Here is an 18,659-nt window from a genome sequence, read left to right as displayed (position 1 = left end):
GGTAATAATTCGCGAATCCGAGGAACCTCTGAATCGCCTTCAGATTAGTCGGGAGGACCCAATCCTGGATTGCTTGAACTTTGGCAGGGTCCATGGCGAATCCTGTTGAGGAGATGATATATCCCAGGAATGACACGGTGCCCACCTCAAATTCACATTTTTCCCTTTTTGCATAAAGGTGATGTTCCCGCAATTTCAGCAGAACTTGTCGAACATGCTGACGGTGCTGAAGTAAAGACTCCGAGTAGATTAAAATATCATCCAGATACACAACTACCGTTTTACCCAGGAACTCTCGTAAAACGTCGTTGATCAGGTCCTGGAAAACCGCCGGGGCGTTGCATAACCCGAATGGCATCACGAGATATTCATAATGTCCCGACTGGGTATTGAAGGCAGTCTTCCATTCATCCCCTTTCCTGATTCGAATAAGATTGTACGCCCCTCTGAGGTCAATCTTCGAGAATATAGTGGCAGATTTTAATTGATCAAACAACACCGAAATCAATGGTAACGGATACATATTCTTAATAGTGATGTTATTCAGTCCACGGAAATCGATGCACGGTCTAAGACTGCCATCTTTTTTTGACACGAAGAAACAACCTGCGCCTACGGGAGATTTAGAAGGACGTATGAATCCTTTTTTCAGGTTTTCCTCCACATATTGCTCCATGGCCTGAGTCTCTGGAATGGACAAGGAGTATAACCGCCCTTTGGGCAACTTGGAACCCGGGACTAAATCAATGGCGCAGTCATACTCTCGATCAGGTGGAATGGACTCAGCTTTTCTTTTGCAGAACACATCAGAGAAGTCCTGGTAGGGTAACGGCAACAAGTCTGGACTAGGCTGTAAGATTCTAAGCGGCAGGTTCAAGCAAGACGTAGAACACTCGGGACTCCAACGAGTAATCTCTCCACTTTTCCAGTTGATAAGGGGATTGTGACTGCGAAGCCAGGGATACCCCAATATCAAAGGAGCAGAGGGACAACTAATGAGATAGAAGGAGAGCTCCTCTGTATGGAGAACTCCTATAGTCAACGGAACCATTGGAGTCCTAGCGAGAATCCGTCCCCCAGGCAAGGGGTTACCATCCAAACCACACGTGGTGATGCTTGATCCTAGCCTGATATGCGGAATATCAAGCGTCTGAGCCAAATGTATATCCAGGAAATTACCAGCCGCACCACTGTCAAGAAAAGCTTTCAGGTCCATGGATCTCCCACGGAAAGTTAAACGTCCAGGGACTAATAAAGAATTTTCTGAAGAGGTAATCTGAAAACCCAAGCGCACCTCTTCACCTGCACTTAGGCTTTGGAGTTTCCCGATTTATTGGGACATGAGCGAACTAAGTGGCCTGTCTGACCACAATACATACACAGGCCTAGTGAGCGTCTTCTGGAGCGCTCCTCCGGAGGCAAGCGGTAAGCGCCCAATTGCATGGGTTCAGAGGAATCGGGCAGAGTGTTGTTGGAGCTAGTGAAAACGTCCATAGGAACAGAGGACTCCCGTTCAGCCTTCCTCTCTCTGATCCGACGATCAATTTTTATGACAAGTTGCATCAAGTTCTCCAGCGTGTCGGATATCGGATACTGGACTAAGGAGTCCTTAATTTGCTCGGTAAGTCCTAAGCGGAATTGACTTCGCAATGCGGGGTCGTTCCAAGCGCTATCCGTGGACCATCGCCGAAACTCCGCACAATACTCTTCCGCTGAGCGACGTCCCTGCCTTAGCGTACGGAGATGAGCCTCAGCTGAGGCTACCCTGTCCGGGTCATCGTATAATAACCCCAACGCTTGAAAAAAGGCATCCACAGACTGTAAGGCTGGACTTGTGGAAGGCAAGGAGAAGGCCCAAGACTGAGGGTCGCCCTGGAGTAAGGAGATGATGATCCCTACCCTCTGTTGTTAGGAACCAGAGGAACGTGGTTTCAGATGAAAGTACAACTTGCAGCTCTCTTTGAAATTACGGAAAGCTGGCCTGCTTCCAGAGAATCGGTCAGGCAAATTCATCTTAGGCTCCGGTGTGTCACCAGCGGGAACTTGCTGGGGCTGCCGGCCTCTGGAAGCCTCTTCTTGGACTGCCAGGCGCTGGGATAAAGCCTGCACCACTTGAGAAACCGCCTGTATCTGGTTAGCCAGAATCTGGGCTGGGGACAGATTCGACTCCTCTCCGACCATGGCCGTACGATACCAATCTTCCGGGCCGGTTATAATGTTAGGAACTCCCAAGTCAGTACAGTGAAACTCTGGAACTACTCAGAAGGCCAGGTGTTCGCTGGAGCCCCTAGTGGTGGGGACAGACTGGGCTGCGGGCCGACTGAGGGTCGAGTAGCGTATACTGACTTAAAGGAGTTTCCCAGAAGTGGAGTGATTGGTGGACTGTAGTATAAGAGAAATCCAAGGTCCAAAGGTCACAGGCACAGAAGCAAAATCCTAGGGCAAGCAAAAGGGTCAAACACACAGGCAGAGAAGCGAAATCCGAATTCCAGGCAAAAGGTCAGGGTCAGAAGAGAAGGGTCAAAGGTCCAATAACAAGCAGGGGTCAAACACGGGTGGTCAAATCTAAGGTAACAGGAACCTAAATGGATAGCACAAGCAGGCAGCAGGACTGAGGACAGAACGCTATAACCGGCAATGAGGCAGCAGACCTCATTGCCTTAAATACATAGTTGGCCCAATCAAAACTTACATGCACCCCTGCAGACTAACGAGAACATAGCACCAGACCAATCAGGGCTAATCCCTGATAGGTGCACCCAGATGCAGGCTAATGCCTGTAACTATTCCCCTAATTAGCCCACAGGCTGTGTCCACTTTTGCGCATGCGCCCGGCTTCCAACAGCGCCGGGACGCAGCGCTATGTAACAGGCGTCCGGCCGTTGCCTTGGCAACGGCCGGGTAGGAAGGGGAAGTGACGTCCCGGTCGTCATGGTGACGGCCGGGACACTGGAGCAGGTAGGAAGCGAGCCGCGGCGGCTGTGAGTACCGCCGCGGCTCGTGACAGATAGCAAAGTTTCCATTTTTGCAGATGACACCAAACTTTGCAAGATAATAAAATCAGAGCAAGATATAGTTTCTCTGCAGAGGGACTTAAATAAACTGGAGGATTGGGCGGCCAAATGGAAGATGAAGTTTAACATAGATAAATGCAAGGTTATGCATTTAGGGATGAAAAGCAAGCACGCAATCAATAAATTAAATGGGATAAATTTAGGGGTATCTATAATGGAAAAGGATTTGGGAGTGCTCGTAGACAGTAGACTTAGCAATAGTGCTCAATGTCAAGCACAGCTGCAAGGGTCAATAAAGTATTTGCATGCATAAAAAGGGGCAAAGAGGCAAGGGAAGACTTTTGTTCTGGGCGTCACTCTACAAAAAAAGATATTTTGGAACTAGAAAGGATTCAGAGAAGGGTAACAAAATTGATAAAGGGTATGGAGTCATTAAGTTATGAGAAAAGGTTAGCTACTTTAGACATGTTTACTTTAGAAAAGAGGCCTCTAAAAGGAGATATGATTACTATGTACAAATACATTAAGGGCCAATACAGAGAACTTTCATGGGAACTTTTTACCCCAATGACTCTACACAGGACATGCGGTTACCCCCTGAGGTTAGAGGAGAGAAAATTTCACTACCAGCAAAGGTTGGGGTTCTTTACAGTAAGGGCAGTCAAGATATGGAATTCACTGCCAGGGACGGTTGTGATGGCAGATTCAATTGATAATTTTTAAGAAGGGGTTAGACAAATTTTTATCTGAAAAGGGAATCCAGGGTTACGACCATTAATTAAAATGAAGGACAGTAGTGGATCCAGGGACAAATAGGGCTGAAATATTGTGTCAGGAGGGATTTTTCAGATTGAAACAGATTGGCGGTTGTTTCATCTGGATCAATTTCTAATATAAGAAAGGGATCAAAGGAGATCCAAATAGGTTGAACTTGATGGACTGGAATCTTTTTTTCAACCTCATGAACGATGTTACTATGGTATTATTAATTTTATGCACCTCTTAATCGGATCTTTTAACTGCCCCAACTCCTCCTCCATTTCCCTTAACAAAGTCTTGTTAACACTAGTTTGCACACTGCTTATATCTTCACCCTCCTCCTCAGTTTCTAGACTCTAATATACTACAACTGTCTAACCATATTATACTCCAGCACAACTGCACCTTCTATATTGACGCGTAGCCTCTCTTTACTATAGAGCATGTAGCTGACAAAAACATTGGGTCAGTTCTATAAAAAAAAAAAAAAAAAAATACCTACACCAACTTCACAGCCACTTGTTCATTATTGTCCCTAAGCACCGACTGGTATAGAATGTGGCAGATAAGTATTTCAGAAAACACTGCTCTAATGGTCCTTGCTTTTAAGTTTAAAGACAAATTAGCACTTCCGTGAGGCAGAAGTGCTAACCACTAAGCCGCTGTGATGACCCCAATTATTGAATATATACACAAATGGATGGGCAGGAATGGGTTAAAAAAGGCCACAAAGTTTAGATGTAGAGATGACAAAATGATGTCTGTTTCCATAATAAACATCCATCACAAAGTAGCAAATATAATAGTCTGTTTATCAAATTCTACTGCATGGATTAAAGAAGCGGCAGTACCAAAGAGATATAATTGAAGAAAATTAATCAATAAATTCAAGTACTTTAAGTTTTTGTAAATGTTCTCAGCTAATTACAATAGCAAAACATTTCTACAAACAAAACAAAAAATACATAGTTACCTGCTACAAATATAAACATGAAAGCCACTCGTCTTTACATGAAATCAAATGAAAACCAATATTAACAGCAAACCCGAAAATTCAATTGAAGTTTTTTTTTTCATTCTCAATTTCACTTATTTCAGCTCCTAAATAAAAGATGATTTATACTTCAAACCAACACTGAAGGAATGCAGCTGCACTATACATATAGCAAAATAATTAAGATACAAAATAAGTGCTTTTTCTGTTCAAAACAAAATACAATAAAATAAATATTAAAAGATCACAATAAATAAAACAATATAAGTTTCAATGCTTACTCTAGATGGTAACATTAAATAAGCATTTTTTCAAAACTTAAAATATATTTATTGGCCCTCTACTAAGTATGAGTGAAGCGATCGCTCTTTAAACAACACAGGAATAATGATGAAACCCGAAATATGTCTCACTGTGAAGAAAAAAGAATAAGCGGATCCACAGGTAAGACAGAGCTTTCAGGAACTCACAGTAGTCCCCAACGCGTTTTGATTCAAAGGAATCTTTCTTAAGGTAGTTAAAATGCTTATTTAATGTTACATTCTAGAGTATGCATTGAAATGTTTCTTGTTTTATTAATAAACATATATAAATGTAATGCACTAAATTCCTCCCCTTTTTTTTCCTTACTATGTGTGAGAGGAAGTCATCTGCTAAAAGAGATCCATAGGAGTTGGTAAATGTGGATGATCGGGATGTATGCAGGTGCTGTAATTAATCAGGATTCCTACCACACGCTTGAAATAAAAGTGTTCTAATTTCATCTGCTAAAGTGATCATTATGGTGCGCAGATGCTGTCACTATTAGGATTTGTAATTCACACCTAATAAGTCTTCTATCTTCTAATTATGATGCATTAACAACAGGGAGTGGCGTTTTCAAATGGGATATTTAAATGTTCATGCACCCAATGGAATTGGATCATAACATATCGTTAAATTTAATTATTTATTGATGTATTTCTTTTTTTTTCATATTGAGGAGGACTTATATATATATATATATATATATATATATATATATATATATATATATATATTTTTTATTTTTTTTATTTTTTTTTCACACATATTTTCTCACACACATTCACTGAAGGCTTGATTTATTGATTGTGATCTTTTGATATTCATTTCATTGTATTTTGTTTGAAAACGGAAAGCACTTATTTTGCATCTTTCATTTTTTATTTATTTCAGTTCATGTTTTTAACCCTACTTTATCTTGAGCAAAGGGAATCAATCTGATTTTCACTATGCAGCAGCTTAATATCCTAAAACATCATAGTCCTAATTTATTTATAGAACATGACTAATAAGGCAGACAACATTAACACTGGTTTCATGAAGACATGTAATAAATATACAATCATTCTCTGCTTTATATAAATAAATAAATAAATAAATCCTCCTCTCAGCTATAGCATGGGTAGAAACGGCTAGTTTTAAAGATTGTTGACTGTTGTCACTGTGACTAAGGCAGTTGTATTGCATAATTTGTTTCCTAGTACTACTATGGAGTACTCTTGGTGAACACTGTTTGAAGAGGTGCCCGGTGGGTGACTTATCTTATCAACGACATCAGGATACAGGTAAATCTTCTTCCCTTGCAGCGGTCCCCCAATATTGGTGCCAGCGAATCCAAAATGATTCGCTGTCAGCCAATCAATGGCCAGGACAGTGAGACAAACAGGGCTCACCTTCATTTGAATTTTTGGTGCCAACACAAATCAGTTAGTGCTTGCCACATCATCGCACAGCCCCCTTGCAATGGCTATTATATAGCAGTCACGTGCAGCATGAGTCCAGTTAGACTGCAGAGACAGACCTGGAAGGAGCTCCGGAGAGACCACGTTGGGTTTAAGAAAGAAGACATCGAGCTCAAGCCACAAAGGACATTGACAGGCCATTAATAACAATGGCAGCTGGTGGACAATATCAGTGTCGATGGGATGATCGTTGCGTTGGAGACTGTTGCAAGCACTCTCTATTACACACTGGGCACAAACCTTGTGGCACCTTTTGGGCACTACACCTGTATTGCAGTAGTGGGCATAAGATCCAGGGTGTTTAGGTGCTGTAGGTTTATTGCATTTCCTCACTGGGCGCATCTTTGCCAGCAATTTCAGGATTAGACTCTGGGCACAATCAATTCAATCAAGCCTGTGTGACCAGCTTGGCCCTAGACCTGGCAACAGGAGGTAGCCCAGCTCTTGCGAGACTGTGCCTGGTCTAACCCCATTTGTACATTTTATCCCAGGTGGCCATTGTGTGGTGGTCCCTTATAGACCTGTGTATGCAGCATTAGTGTGACCTTGCCTTCAATCATCAGGCATCCATTAAAGGTGGGCTTTTGAGGTGCTTCCTCATTATAGGATAAAGGAGTCAGGCCCCAATTAAAGGTAGGCTTTTGGTATGTTATTGTATTTGTTGTCTGTAATCTGGACCAGGGCATTGCTGTTGTGTTGTTGTTATAACTTTCAGTAGAGCGGGTAGTACGTGTTAGCACGGTAGACAGCCCTGTGGGTGGGCTGTTGAAGTGTCACCCTTTTCCTAGGCACTGATCCTGGAAGATGCAGATTACCATCAAGAGGGGACAGTAACAATCCGGTGAGTGTCATTGTTCGGATGTCTTTCTCTTGGTGGGGCCATCACAAGTACATCGGTGAATAAGATTATCAGGCGGGATACCTCCCTGTCTCGAATATCTATAGCCCTGAGCCCAGACCCAGACCAACTCGAGGTGTCAATAAGAGTAGAGTGCAGAGTCTCTACTTCTGGCTGTCAGCTCGGAGGCCCCCTTTCTTCTTCTCCATATTATTGCACTCCAATAATTATTGTGGTCTCTCCTCTAAACTGAAGCGAAGTGGGAGAGATTGTTGCTGAATGAGGGGCGCAACTGGTGGGTGATCTGATTGGTACCAGGTAAGTCCCGTTATATTTGCACAGGAGTGGCAAGTATTACATCTTTATTTCCTCCTCAATTCCTATCTGAAAATCACATCATGAGGTCTCTTCCTCTTTAGCACTCACTCCATTTGCTAGGAGGCCACACTCTCGTAATATAACTTGTGTGAGTGGCCTTATTATGGCATGTATAGGTTCAGTAGTGATTCTAACACAGAAGGGTGGAACTTGTAAAAAGAAAAAATAGAAAGCGCATATTACTCCCTGTATTGATCCACAAAATAAAATAGTCATGGTAGACAAAACACTCACTTCATGCTAGGGGTGTATACGCAGTGTCAAATAACAAAACTGTAATGGTTCTCAATGAAAAGCGATCCGCATGTAAAGCAACAACATGTTTTTTTACTAAAAATGAGAATTGCTCTCACAGTGCAGCAATCATGTATAAAAACACTTTGAATGTCACAATGTAAGCTTAAATTAGGCTCCAATAGAACGCAGCAGGTAGAGTCACCAGTTCTTAGAAAGTCTATGTGGATCTTTTTCTCCTTTCTGCAATGCACAAGAGGCCTGAGTTAATAAAGAGAGCAAAGCAAAAAAAAAAGAAGCAACTTTGCACATCGGCAAACCCATGTTGCATTGGGGGGATGGTAAATTTAAAATGTAAGGGCAGATTTGTAGGTGGGGTATGGCGTGTCCTAGATCAACTTTAAATTTCAGTGTAAAAACAAAGCCATCAAGTATTTGTGTGTTACATGAAAAAGCAGCCAGGATTTTCCTTGCATGCAAAATAAACTAATTTGCACCCCTTGTTTGTGACCTGGTTTGTCCAGGATCAAAAGAACTCCTTTTTTGCCTTGCTCTCTGTAATGACTCAGGACCAAAGTCTTTATACTGTTCGTCCATGATGTGTTCCAACACATTTCATGATGCACTGGTCACTTCCTCAGGGGTATATAACTTTTTTTTTTTTTTTTACAGTACAGCGTCAGTATAGCATATAGATCAATACAGCAAGCACGTCACATGGCACACAATTCTATACTGGGCTACTGAAGAAACTCATTATTGAACCTATTATACCATTGAGAGTGGGAATCTCTCTTCTCCAGCTTACACCAGTGGGATCACTTCTTTTGGGACATTATTAATTTCTATCAATCTTAGTATTTTAAAACTAAAATCAGTTTAATTAATTGTCAACAAATATGTGGAATTTTTTATGCTTACAAATTGTTTTTTGCTGTTTCAAAGGTAATAATATACCACATTGATATCACTACTGTTCACAAATTGCTTTATTTACACAATTTGGTTTATTTATGACATATGTATTATGGAGTAGCAGCTTCCTTGTGTAGCTTATCCATGCAAAATTTGTTTGTTGACAGATATCCCAGGATGCAACCTGTTGATTCCCAGGCCTGTAAGCAATGTGGGATATATTCTAATCAGTCAATTGGCCTACTCCTGGTATCAACGACAATGCAAAGAGTTCAACCTGGATAAGATCTGGTTGAGTAGAGAAAGAATTGTGGTATTCTGGTTGACTTTTCTAAATGAGGTATCAGCAACTGCCACTGCACTAATGCACAATTTGGTTACGGACAGGACATAAAAGTCTCTGCTTTGATTTAGGGCAGCACGATGGCTTAGTGGTTAGCACTTCTGCCTCACAAAACTGGTGGTGTCATGAGTTTAATTTCCGACCATGACCTTATGTGTGTGGAGTTTGTATGTTCTCCCTGTGTTTGCGTGGGTTTCAGGTTTCCTCCCACACTCCAATACCATACTGGTAGGTTAATTGGCAGCTATTAAATTGACTCTAGCTTCCGTGTGTATGTTAGGGAATTTAGACTGTAAGCTCCAATGGGGCAAGGACTGATGTGAGTGAGTTCTCTGTACAGCGCTGCGGAATTAGTGGCGCTATATAAATAGATGATGATGATAATGCTTATTACAAAGCTTGCAATGGAACACTCTTGATGTGTAATATCTTTATGAAGGTTTTGTGGTCAACCTATCATACAACTCATTCCTCCAGCACTGCCAAACATCACCTGCCCTACATACACCCTCTGAGTAGTAACCTTTCCACGAATGCTGTAACCCGATTGGTACACATGAAACCGGTCTATGCTTAGTCCTTGTTACTGCTAACCTGAATCAACAAATGTTTGGACAAGTTACAATTAGAGATGAGCAAATCAATCCACCCTAACCTGAAATATGCATTCATTTCCAAAATTCAACTCTACCAAATGAATCCACAATATGTAAAATGACACACAGCTGCAACACTAACATTATCGACAGTGTCGTAAACTAGACCTGCTGCACACAATGATCACTTACATACACTTTTTATTTTCAAAATTGCACTTTTAATTCATCCTAGTGTGTCAGTGTGATTTCTTGTATACAATTTAGATTGTAAGCCTTTTGGGTCATTGTATTTTTTCTTTTTATTGTTAAACAAGTAACTTTAAATAAGACACTTTTTACTTGACTGTATATATTAAGTATACACACTGATTGCACAATACTAATAAATGATAAATACCTACACAGGAACGCTTAGAACTAACAGCAGACAAGTATCACACTTTTCCTTCCGTGGTTTATGAGAGGAGAAACCTCTGTGCAGAGCCGTGCCGCGAGACGGGGGAGGGGCTAGTGTGGTGGCTGGTCTATGAAAGGACTATGAAAAAAAACGCCGGCCCCTGTCACTACAGCATCACTGATGATGTCACCATGCTGTCAGTGCAGAAGAGCCAACACTGCGGGGAGCTGAGAACAGACCTTAAGTAAGTGAGGGGGAGGGGGATCTGTCAGCTCCATTAGTTGTTCTCTCCCTAAGCACTGGTCTGTTATATCACATGCTGTGTGTTAGCAGCTCTCTGCTTCCAGGACTGCCCCTCCCAGCATCCCCAGCTCCTCCTGACAGCCCTGCGTTCCACCAACACTCTCACCTCTGCTCCTGATAACTATGACTCCAGTGCCCCTCCCAACTCTCGGTACAGTACAGAGCCCCCATCATTGACCTTTCCTTGTCCTGCATATCAGTTCCCACTGTTTCTATCCAGATATGTTTCCCTTCCTTCTGATCCCTGACACCTGTCAATTCTGACTCCTGGACCCCCGAAATACAGCTGTAACCTCTGCACCCTCTCCATCACAGGAATGCTCTCTGTATAGTATGGCGGTCACAGGAATGCTCTCTGTATGGTATGGAGGTCACAGGAATGCTCTCTGTATGGTATGGAGGTCACAGGAATGCTCTCTGTATAGTATGGTGGTCATAGGAATGCCCTCTGTATAGTATGGTGGTCATAGGAATGCTCTCTGTATAGTATGGTGGTCATAGGAATGCTCTCTGTATAGTATGGTGGTCATAGGAATGCTCTCTGTATGGTATGGAGGTCACAGGAATGCTCTCTGTGTGGTATGGAGGTCACAGAAATGCTCTCTGTATGGTATGGAGGTCACAGGAATGCTCTCTGTATGGTATGGAGGTCGCAGGAATGCTCTCTGTATGGTATGGTGGTCATAGGAATGCTCTCTGTATAGTATGGTGGTCATAGGAATGCTCTCTGTATAGTAAGGTGGTCACAGGAATGCTCTCTGTATGGTATGGATGTCACAGGAATGCTCTCTGTATAGTATGGTGGTCATAGGAATGCTCTCTGTATAGTATGGTGGTCATAGGAATGCTCTCTGTATAGTATGGCGGTCACAGGAATGCTCTCCGTATGGTATGGAGGTCACAGGAATGCTCTCTGTATAGTATGGCGGTCATAGGAATGCTCTCCATATAGTATGGTGGACACTAGGAGGCTCTTTATATTGTATGTGTGTGTGTGTGTATGTGTATATATATATATATATATATATATATATATATATAATAATTTCGTGTGATGGTGATAAGGGGGCACAATGTGATAAAGATGGCTCCATGGCACGGTGTGATAAAGGAGAGACTGTGATGGAGGGCACAGTGAGATGAAGTAACAGTGTGATACAGATGGTACTGTTGCAATTATGTTTTCATTTGTTTCAGTGAGTTTTATTTAAAAAAACAATTCATTTTTTATACAGCTAGCATGTGACAGCTGCATTTAAAGTACTTTGATTCTATGGAGGCTTATTACATAAAGATCCTTACAAAGCCAGACCGTGAAGAATGGGGAGGGAGGGGTTTCAGTGCGGTCTAGACCTTGCAAAGCGCTAGCCACGCCCCCACAGTAGGTTGACCACGCCCACTCGACTATTGACACTCCCACTTAGATGGGGGCACCGGTGCCCTGTCTCGCCCAGGGCACTAAAATGTCTAGTTACGGCACTGCCTCTGTGATCTCAGAAGTTAATCGGGACCCCCTACTCAGCTCACATATGGCACAGTTGTACTACTTTACTTACAATGTCATAACAATGTTGAACATTGTTTTTACACCTCTATGTATAGTGTAACTTTTCTAGGAGTGCACAGCTATCATAAATAGCTTGTGCTTATTGTAGGACTGTATGTTGGCTTAGAGTGTAACTTAAAATTACATCAGGCGCTGAATACTTTTAAGCAAGGCAAGAAGCTCCAGCTTTTTTTACATAGAACCAGAAGAAAAGGCTTGAAACATGAAGATAGCCAGCAATTACAATTACATGCAAAGAGACTGTACATCATTTCTTACAGTATGAGGCACAGTCTTCATACAACACATGGTATAGGAACAATGTACAGTTTAACTATAGAACCCAAGAGGGAGATTCAATTTAGCGCGATGTGTCTCTGGAACAGTCGGTGGAGAAACATTAACGGGATGCTGAGGATGGAATCTTCGCTCATTTTTCCTCGCGTAGAGGTGAGGAGAAAAATAATGAGTGGCAATTCCATCGCATTGCCTGTTAAAAGCATGGACAAAAAAAATACTTTTAACAAAGCTTTTGAAGTGTCTTCTTAAAGCCTCCCTGCAGCATAGTATGTTATGTAGATGATGAGCACAAACTTTTATATTTCACTGCATGTTAACGCTTGTACTCTGGCAGTGGATGCGTAAAATTAACACCCATGTGTTCATCATATTTTATAGACATAATAAAAATAATCAGAAACCATATTTTATAGTAATTGCAAATATGAAAAACTGAAACATATCTGTATAATATATCCCTGATGTAAGTGTTTTGGGTCAAATCTTTTAAAATTGACAGGTTGAAACAGATTAAAGACGTAGGGAGATGGGAGACATAAAAACTAGAAGGATTGCAATAAATACAAAGCAGGCTGGTGCTCCGAGGTTTCAAAGTGGTTTTACTAACAAGCGGTTTTGGACCATTTTCCTGTTTCGGAGTTACTTCATAGTGTGATATGTAAGTACATCAGCATGCTGCAAGCAATGTTTGTCCCTACTGTTCTCTTATGCTCAGGTAGCAGAAACTGCTGATCCAGTTTTCTCAGTAATTCATGGCATTTCTTTATAATTATATTGACCTGCATGCCTGCTGAGGTTCACAGGACAGATCATTATTTCCCCTACAAGACCCAACAAATGATTTAAATTTTTTATTATATATGTGCGAGACTACAATATTTCACAACTTGCAAGAGCAATTAACTTACATTTGCTATATATTTAATTCAAACCTAAAAATTAAAATCCTTTAAATTGTCAAGAAACACGGAGATGATTTTGTTTAAGGCTGCTAGAAGACAGTATTATTTATGAATAGTCATTAGGCAGCTATTTTAACTAGTTTCAAGGTTATGTCAATATATAACTTGGTGTTCTAGAGAAAGCTAATTTAAGAGGGAAAATTGTGGCAGTAAATACACAGAAAAAAGCAGGCAGACTAAATAATTTGTACATATATCTAGAGAACCCCGCACTACACATGACAGATGTTGCCCCTACCTTGTGGGGGCTCAATTTGATTTGGACTGATAACGTGTATGTTGCACATAAGATGAATTTATATTTTAATATTATATATACACAGACACGCATATATATATATATATATATATATATATATACATACACACACACACACGCTATTCCTTTTGAGCTGTACACATATTGAGATGCTTCCGACTCAGCATATGCACATAAGAATTAATTTTTTTCTGTGCGTTCTACATATATTTGGAGTGCAAGTGTGTCCACCTCTACAGGAGCTCTTTGTTGTCTAGAAAGGGGTTTGCTGATACATTTCCCTCCCCTAAAGTACAAGGGTAAAACAGGTACATTGAGTTGAGTGTGTGTGTGGCTGGGCGGGGGGAAGGGGGTGCCTACAAAGTACCCGTGCCTGGGTCTCCTTTAAGGACTCGTCTGTGACAGATTAATTGGAGGAGAATGGAGATCCAGCCAGATCTGTTCAAGATTAAAGGTGCAGAAAGTGATTGTGCAGAAGAATAACTTCCTACTGGTCCCTATGTTCACACCTACCAACTCTTGTCGAGACTGTGCAAAATCGGGGGGTGGTTAAGAAGTGGCCACACCAGGCCCAAGGGTGCCTCTTGCCAGCCCAGAGTATGAAGCATACTTGCCAACTTTCTAAAGTTGGCTTCCGGGAGCCTGCCGGGGGAAATGGGCGTGATGGGGGCGGGGCTCCAAAATTTGCATCATTTTGGACCCGCCTCCGTGATGTAATGACACAAACACGTCATTATACATCAGGGGGCGGGGCCAAACGGCGTGATTCCCGGTGATTCGCTGCGTTTTGGACCTAATTCTGCCCACTTCACTAGGAAGCGGGCAGATCCGGGAGATTGCCATACTATCCTGGGAGTCCGTGAGACTCACGCAAAATGCGGGAGTCTACCAGACATTCCGGGAGAGTTGGCTAGTATGATATGAAGGCAGATCAAGAAAATCAACACAGAGAGTCTCATTTACAAATCACAAAAAATGTGGCCTTGCATCGCTTCTTTATTAGTGCATGTGCAATTGTTTAATCATATGCAAAGGTGCAAGCCCACCTCCTGATCCCTGGAAAAAAACATATGAGTCTAGGTTTGAGGATCCATTAGAAAATGTACATGGTGGAAAGGTGGAAAGGCTGCAAAATGCCTTTAAAGAGTAACATACTAACACTGAAGGACTACCCTATCTATTACTTTTACCTTTTTTGGCTTTTGTGACGATTATGCATTATGTATAATCACTGATTGCCATACAGGAAAATTCAAGGAAAAATGACAATGTGTATATTGCATGTAACCTTGTAATGTAAAGTGTGCTTTGCTGACTGACACCGGTGACCTATGCAACTGTCAAGAGTCCTTTGAAAGTAACTAGGCTAGACAGATAACATCTCTGAGAGCCATAGCTGTGTACATAGTCCAACCACTCAAGCAGAGCAGAGGTGAGAATCATGCCCTCTGAGATGACAGACATATATCTCTAGGATAGATAACTCACTTGGAGAGCCCAGTGTCATTCTGGGAATCAATCTGCCCTGGTTGAGAGAGCTAAACTCCAAAAAGTGGAGGTGAGAGCTATTTGAGAAAGGTTTAAATCAGCTGCCCTACATAGTAAAAAGGTGCATTTCTAAAGAGGAGACCTACTGTATCTAGGCGAAGTGTGCCTTCCTTCTCAAAGTGTACTCCTCTCATGCCAAGTCTTAAACTAGGTAATAAAGACACTGGTTTTATTTCCTATTATATTTCTGAAACTTATTTGTGCAACTCCTTTTGTATGTCTTGTTATGAACTGTTTTGTATATAAGCCTTGGAAATATTTTTCAGATTAAATACATTTAATCTAGTAAATTCTCCATGATTCTTTGTGAACTTACAAAGCCAAGTAAGGCTCATGTTACTTCTATATGTGATTTAAGTGTGTAATATTAATAAGTGGTTTAGGTGAATATAAGGACTCCATAGTAAATCCTTTGTGGTGGCAGAAAAGGTGTATTCATTGATAAGTGACCAAGGTAACTCCAGTCACAGCCAGCTGTTTCAGCTGTATCTGAGACAGGATTGGCTTTTGTGACAGGTTTCTCCTGAAATACTGTTCAGTTTAATCTTATATATGCCCTAAACCATTAGAATCATAGGGACTGTCTTCAAGAAATGCACTTAGGATGTGCAACTAAACAGTGCACAATGTGCTCCATTAAAAGTATAGGTCAATACTAGGTCTCCGCCACCTCTTATTCAAATAATCTCACTCTGCAGAATGAAATGTTGTTTTTGCATGTAGATCATCCTCCCATTGGACAATACAAAAAAATGCTTAGCTATATAAATATAGCCTTGGGCTACTTTTGCACATATGTGCAAAAGTAGCCCAAGGCATCAAGAAACGTTTCCACTGTAGGTTTGCTGCACTTACTCAAGTGAGCCTTACAGACAACTAGCAGGTGTGACTGTTCTTACTGCAGCTAAAATACTGTACTGCAAGTTGGTAACAAATGTAATCCATCTGTGATGCGTCTCATAGTTGGTAGATGACCTAAAGGGCAGCCACTCAATTCTCCAAGAACTAGTGACATTAAATTGCAAAACTGCATTCTCACTAGCATAGGTTCAGCCAAGAAGAAGGCTGCATCCACTGTGTGTAGGCAACAGGCACTCTTTAACAGGGAGAGTTGGACAAAATATTTTTTTTAGTGATACTCTTCCTTTAATGAATGTAAACATGCTCTGGGTATTGGTTTCACACTCTAGTCAATTAGTGCTACTAAGCCGAAAGAAGTTGCTTCCTTTCATGTATGTTTATGCAGTCACTTTCTCTACATAAACATGTATTATGTAAAGTCCATGATATATCTTGCAGTAGCTCTTTTTAATCTTCTTTTTTTTATCAAGTTCTCCTCCCTATTTAGATCTAACTCAAGCCACACTACTGTTCTTATTATTTATACATACTTAAACCTATGTTCCCTTTACTTCCCTCAATACTATTTGCCTGGTTCCTTTCAATATCCTGCTCCATTCTTCTCTTTTCCTCTTATTTATTAGTACTTTCCACAGAAAATGCCCTACCATGGCTGGCTTAAAGCACGTGAAACAGCTTGCTGACATTGTCTGCAAGACATGATAGGTGATTATAGTTTAAATACATTCAGGGCTATGATATTACATTGCCAGCATGAAAAGGGCCTGCGTGTCTTTCCTCCTTAATTAGTAGCTATGATCTATGAACTTTGCTTCACATGGAGATGCATTACACACATGTATAAAGTACCTCTATATGCAAGCAAGTTCACAGAGCACTGAGGCAGACATTGGCAAGACTCCATTCAATTCAATAAACGGAGAGCTGCAAGAAAATCAAAGAACATTACAGAATTTCAATGATTATCACAAGCTACAATGGGCAGAGATATCATATTCTACATTTTCTTTAAGAGCACAGCTTCAGAACAAGCAGGAAATGTCCACACAACACGTATACATACAGAGCTTTCCTTTGTATTTAATTGGCAGAAAGAAGAATGTGATAAATCAGGAAACATTTTCCATGCTCTCGCATTGTTTGTCAAACAAGTGCATCACTGTTACAGTGAATACTGACCCTTTACATAAAAACACTTCTAGGATATGTTTTCATAGACTAATTCAATGTGTCTTGGATTGGCAGCATGTCAGAGCAGCAGCTCAGGAAATATTTCACCTTACAAACAAATCCTTGTTTAGTCAGCGACTTTATCATTTTAAAGACTTTCTATTGGTCACAAGGTCTGATATGTTTGTGGGTGAAATGATCATTTAAACAATTTATGACTGTATTTCTCCATTAATGACCAGGCCAATTTTCACAGTTTGGCCATGTGCCCATCTCATGGTGACTTTTATATTGTTTTGTTTTTAAACCAATAGTGCTTCCTTTACAAGAATAGGGGAATATATTTTTATACAGTGAGCATTATATAGAGAAAAATAGGCAAAACTAGAAATGTCCTTTTTCCAGCTAGTTCTCCAAGGTGTGCAGACAGCAAATATGTGTAGACTATACAAGGTATAACAACTTCATGGGGAGCAGGAACAAAATAATGCCTTTTAGTTGTAGGATAAGTGTGGGAGGACACATGTTTGGGGCTGGCACCATTTAGGACATTTTGGGGTGATCTCATTCTGTGTGACATTTACACATTTTTGAGTATTTGACATAGAATGACTGAAAATGATTTACTGAGCTTTTTTACAGAGTTAGGAAGAAAATGTGTGAGAGAGGGAAGGGTCTTATGGATTTCCTCTGCACACTAACACTAACAAGAGCTTGAGTGTTATCTGGCTCTATTAGAACACTGAGTGCTACAACAAGTGATTAGAGGGGCAGAAACAAAATCAACCAGTTCTTACCGGCTCCAGGCATCTGAGTTGTCACTGATGGCCAAGGTCCATTAATGGTAATGTGCAGCTGCCATTATGGCCTACCACTTATCTACATCAGCCCAGGGACATGTACATAGGCAGAAGGTGGTCTTAAAGTGATTAAATTCAATTTCAATATTTTTACTAGGGGTAAAAAAATGACCTCTATCTTAAACAGGTTTCATGAATGTCCTCGAATTTGTTCCCATTAATTAGCTCTTCATCTCAAATTACTCTTTGTGCTGCCCAAATGCTAAGATCATTGAAACAGACGCTGTTAATGGAAAATATGTTTGTCATTAGATGGATTTGCAAAACTTATTGCAAGAAAATCTGTGTTTAGGAATTTGAAGACAGAGGAAAGCGTATGGGAAAACAAGACCTGAATCACTTATGTAAGTTTTTGTGCAGTGCTTTTAGCTAACAAAGTCTGCATTCAGTGTTACAAAGCCCTGAGTGCATAGCCAGTCATTGTTATACTGGCAATAGCCTCTACATTAGCGGTTATGAAAATCGAAGACCTGTAAAATCAAGTTTATTCTTTTTTTTTTTACATTTTAGCATAATAATTCCAAGTGAATTGTTTCCCTTTCCTCTCTGGAAGAGGGGGCTAGCATTACTTTTAACTGTAATAAGTTAGACTATAGGAGACAGAAAATGTCAG

The 18,659-nt window shown here is 40.9% G+C and overlaps 1 protein-coding gene across 8 annotated transcripts in view; it reads right to left on the bottom strand.

The window, feature by feature from the left end:
* INPP4B (inositol polyphosphate-4-phosphatase type II B) overlaps window positions 1-18,659 on the bottom strand; it is a 481,006-nt gene that overhangs the window by 13,578 nt on the left and 448,769 nt on the right. Inside the window, exon 24 of one of the 8 annotated variants that reach the window (XM_075199350.1) lies at window positions 16,380-16,705. The exons of the other annotated variants lie outside the window; for them this stretch is intronic. Coding sequence (XP_075055451.1) covers window positions 16,660-16,705 — 46 coding nt within the window. The 3' untranslated portion in view covers window positions 16,380-16,659. Of the gene's footprint in view, window positions 1-16,379; window positions 16,706-18,659 lie in introns of those variants that run through there. 8 annotated transcript variants of the gene reach the window in all.

The sequence above is a fragment of the Mixophyes fleayi genome, chromosome 1 (assembly GCF_038048845.1).
Source record: "Mixophyes fleayi isolate aMixFle1 chromosome 1, aMixFle1.hap1, whole genome shotgun sequence".
NCBI lineage: Eukaryota > Metazoa > Chordata > Amphibia > Anura > Limnodynastidae > Mixophyes > Mixophyes fleayi.
The sequence above is the reverse complement of the archived record's forward strand: the minus strand, read 5'-3'. Positions and strand labels throughout refer to the sequence as shown.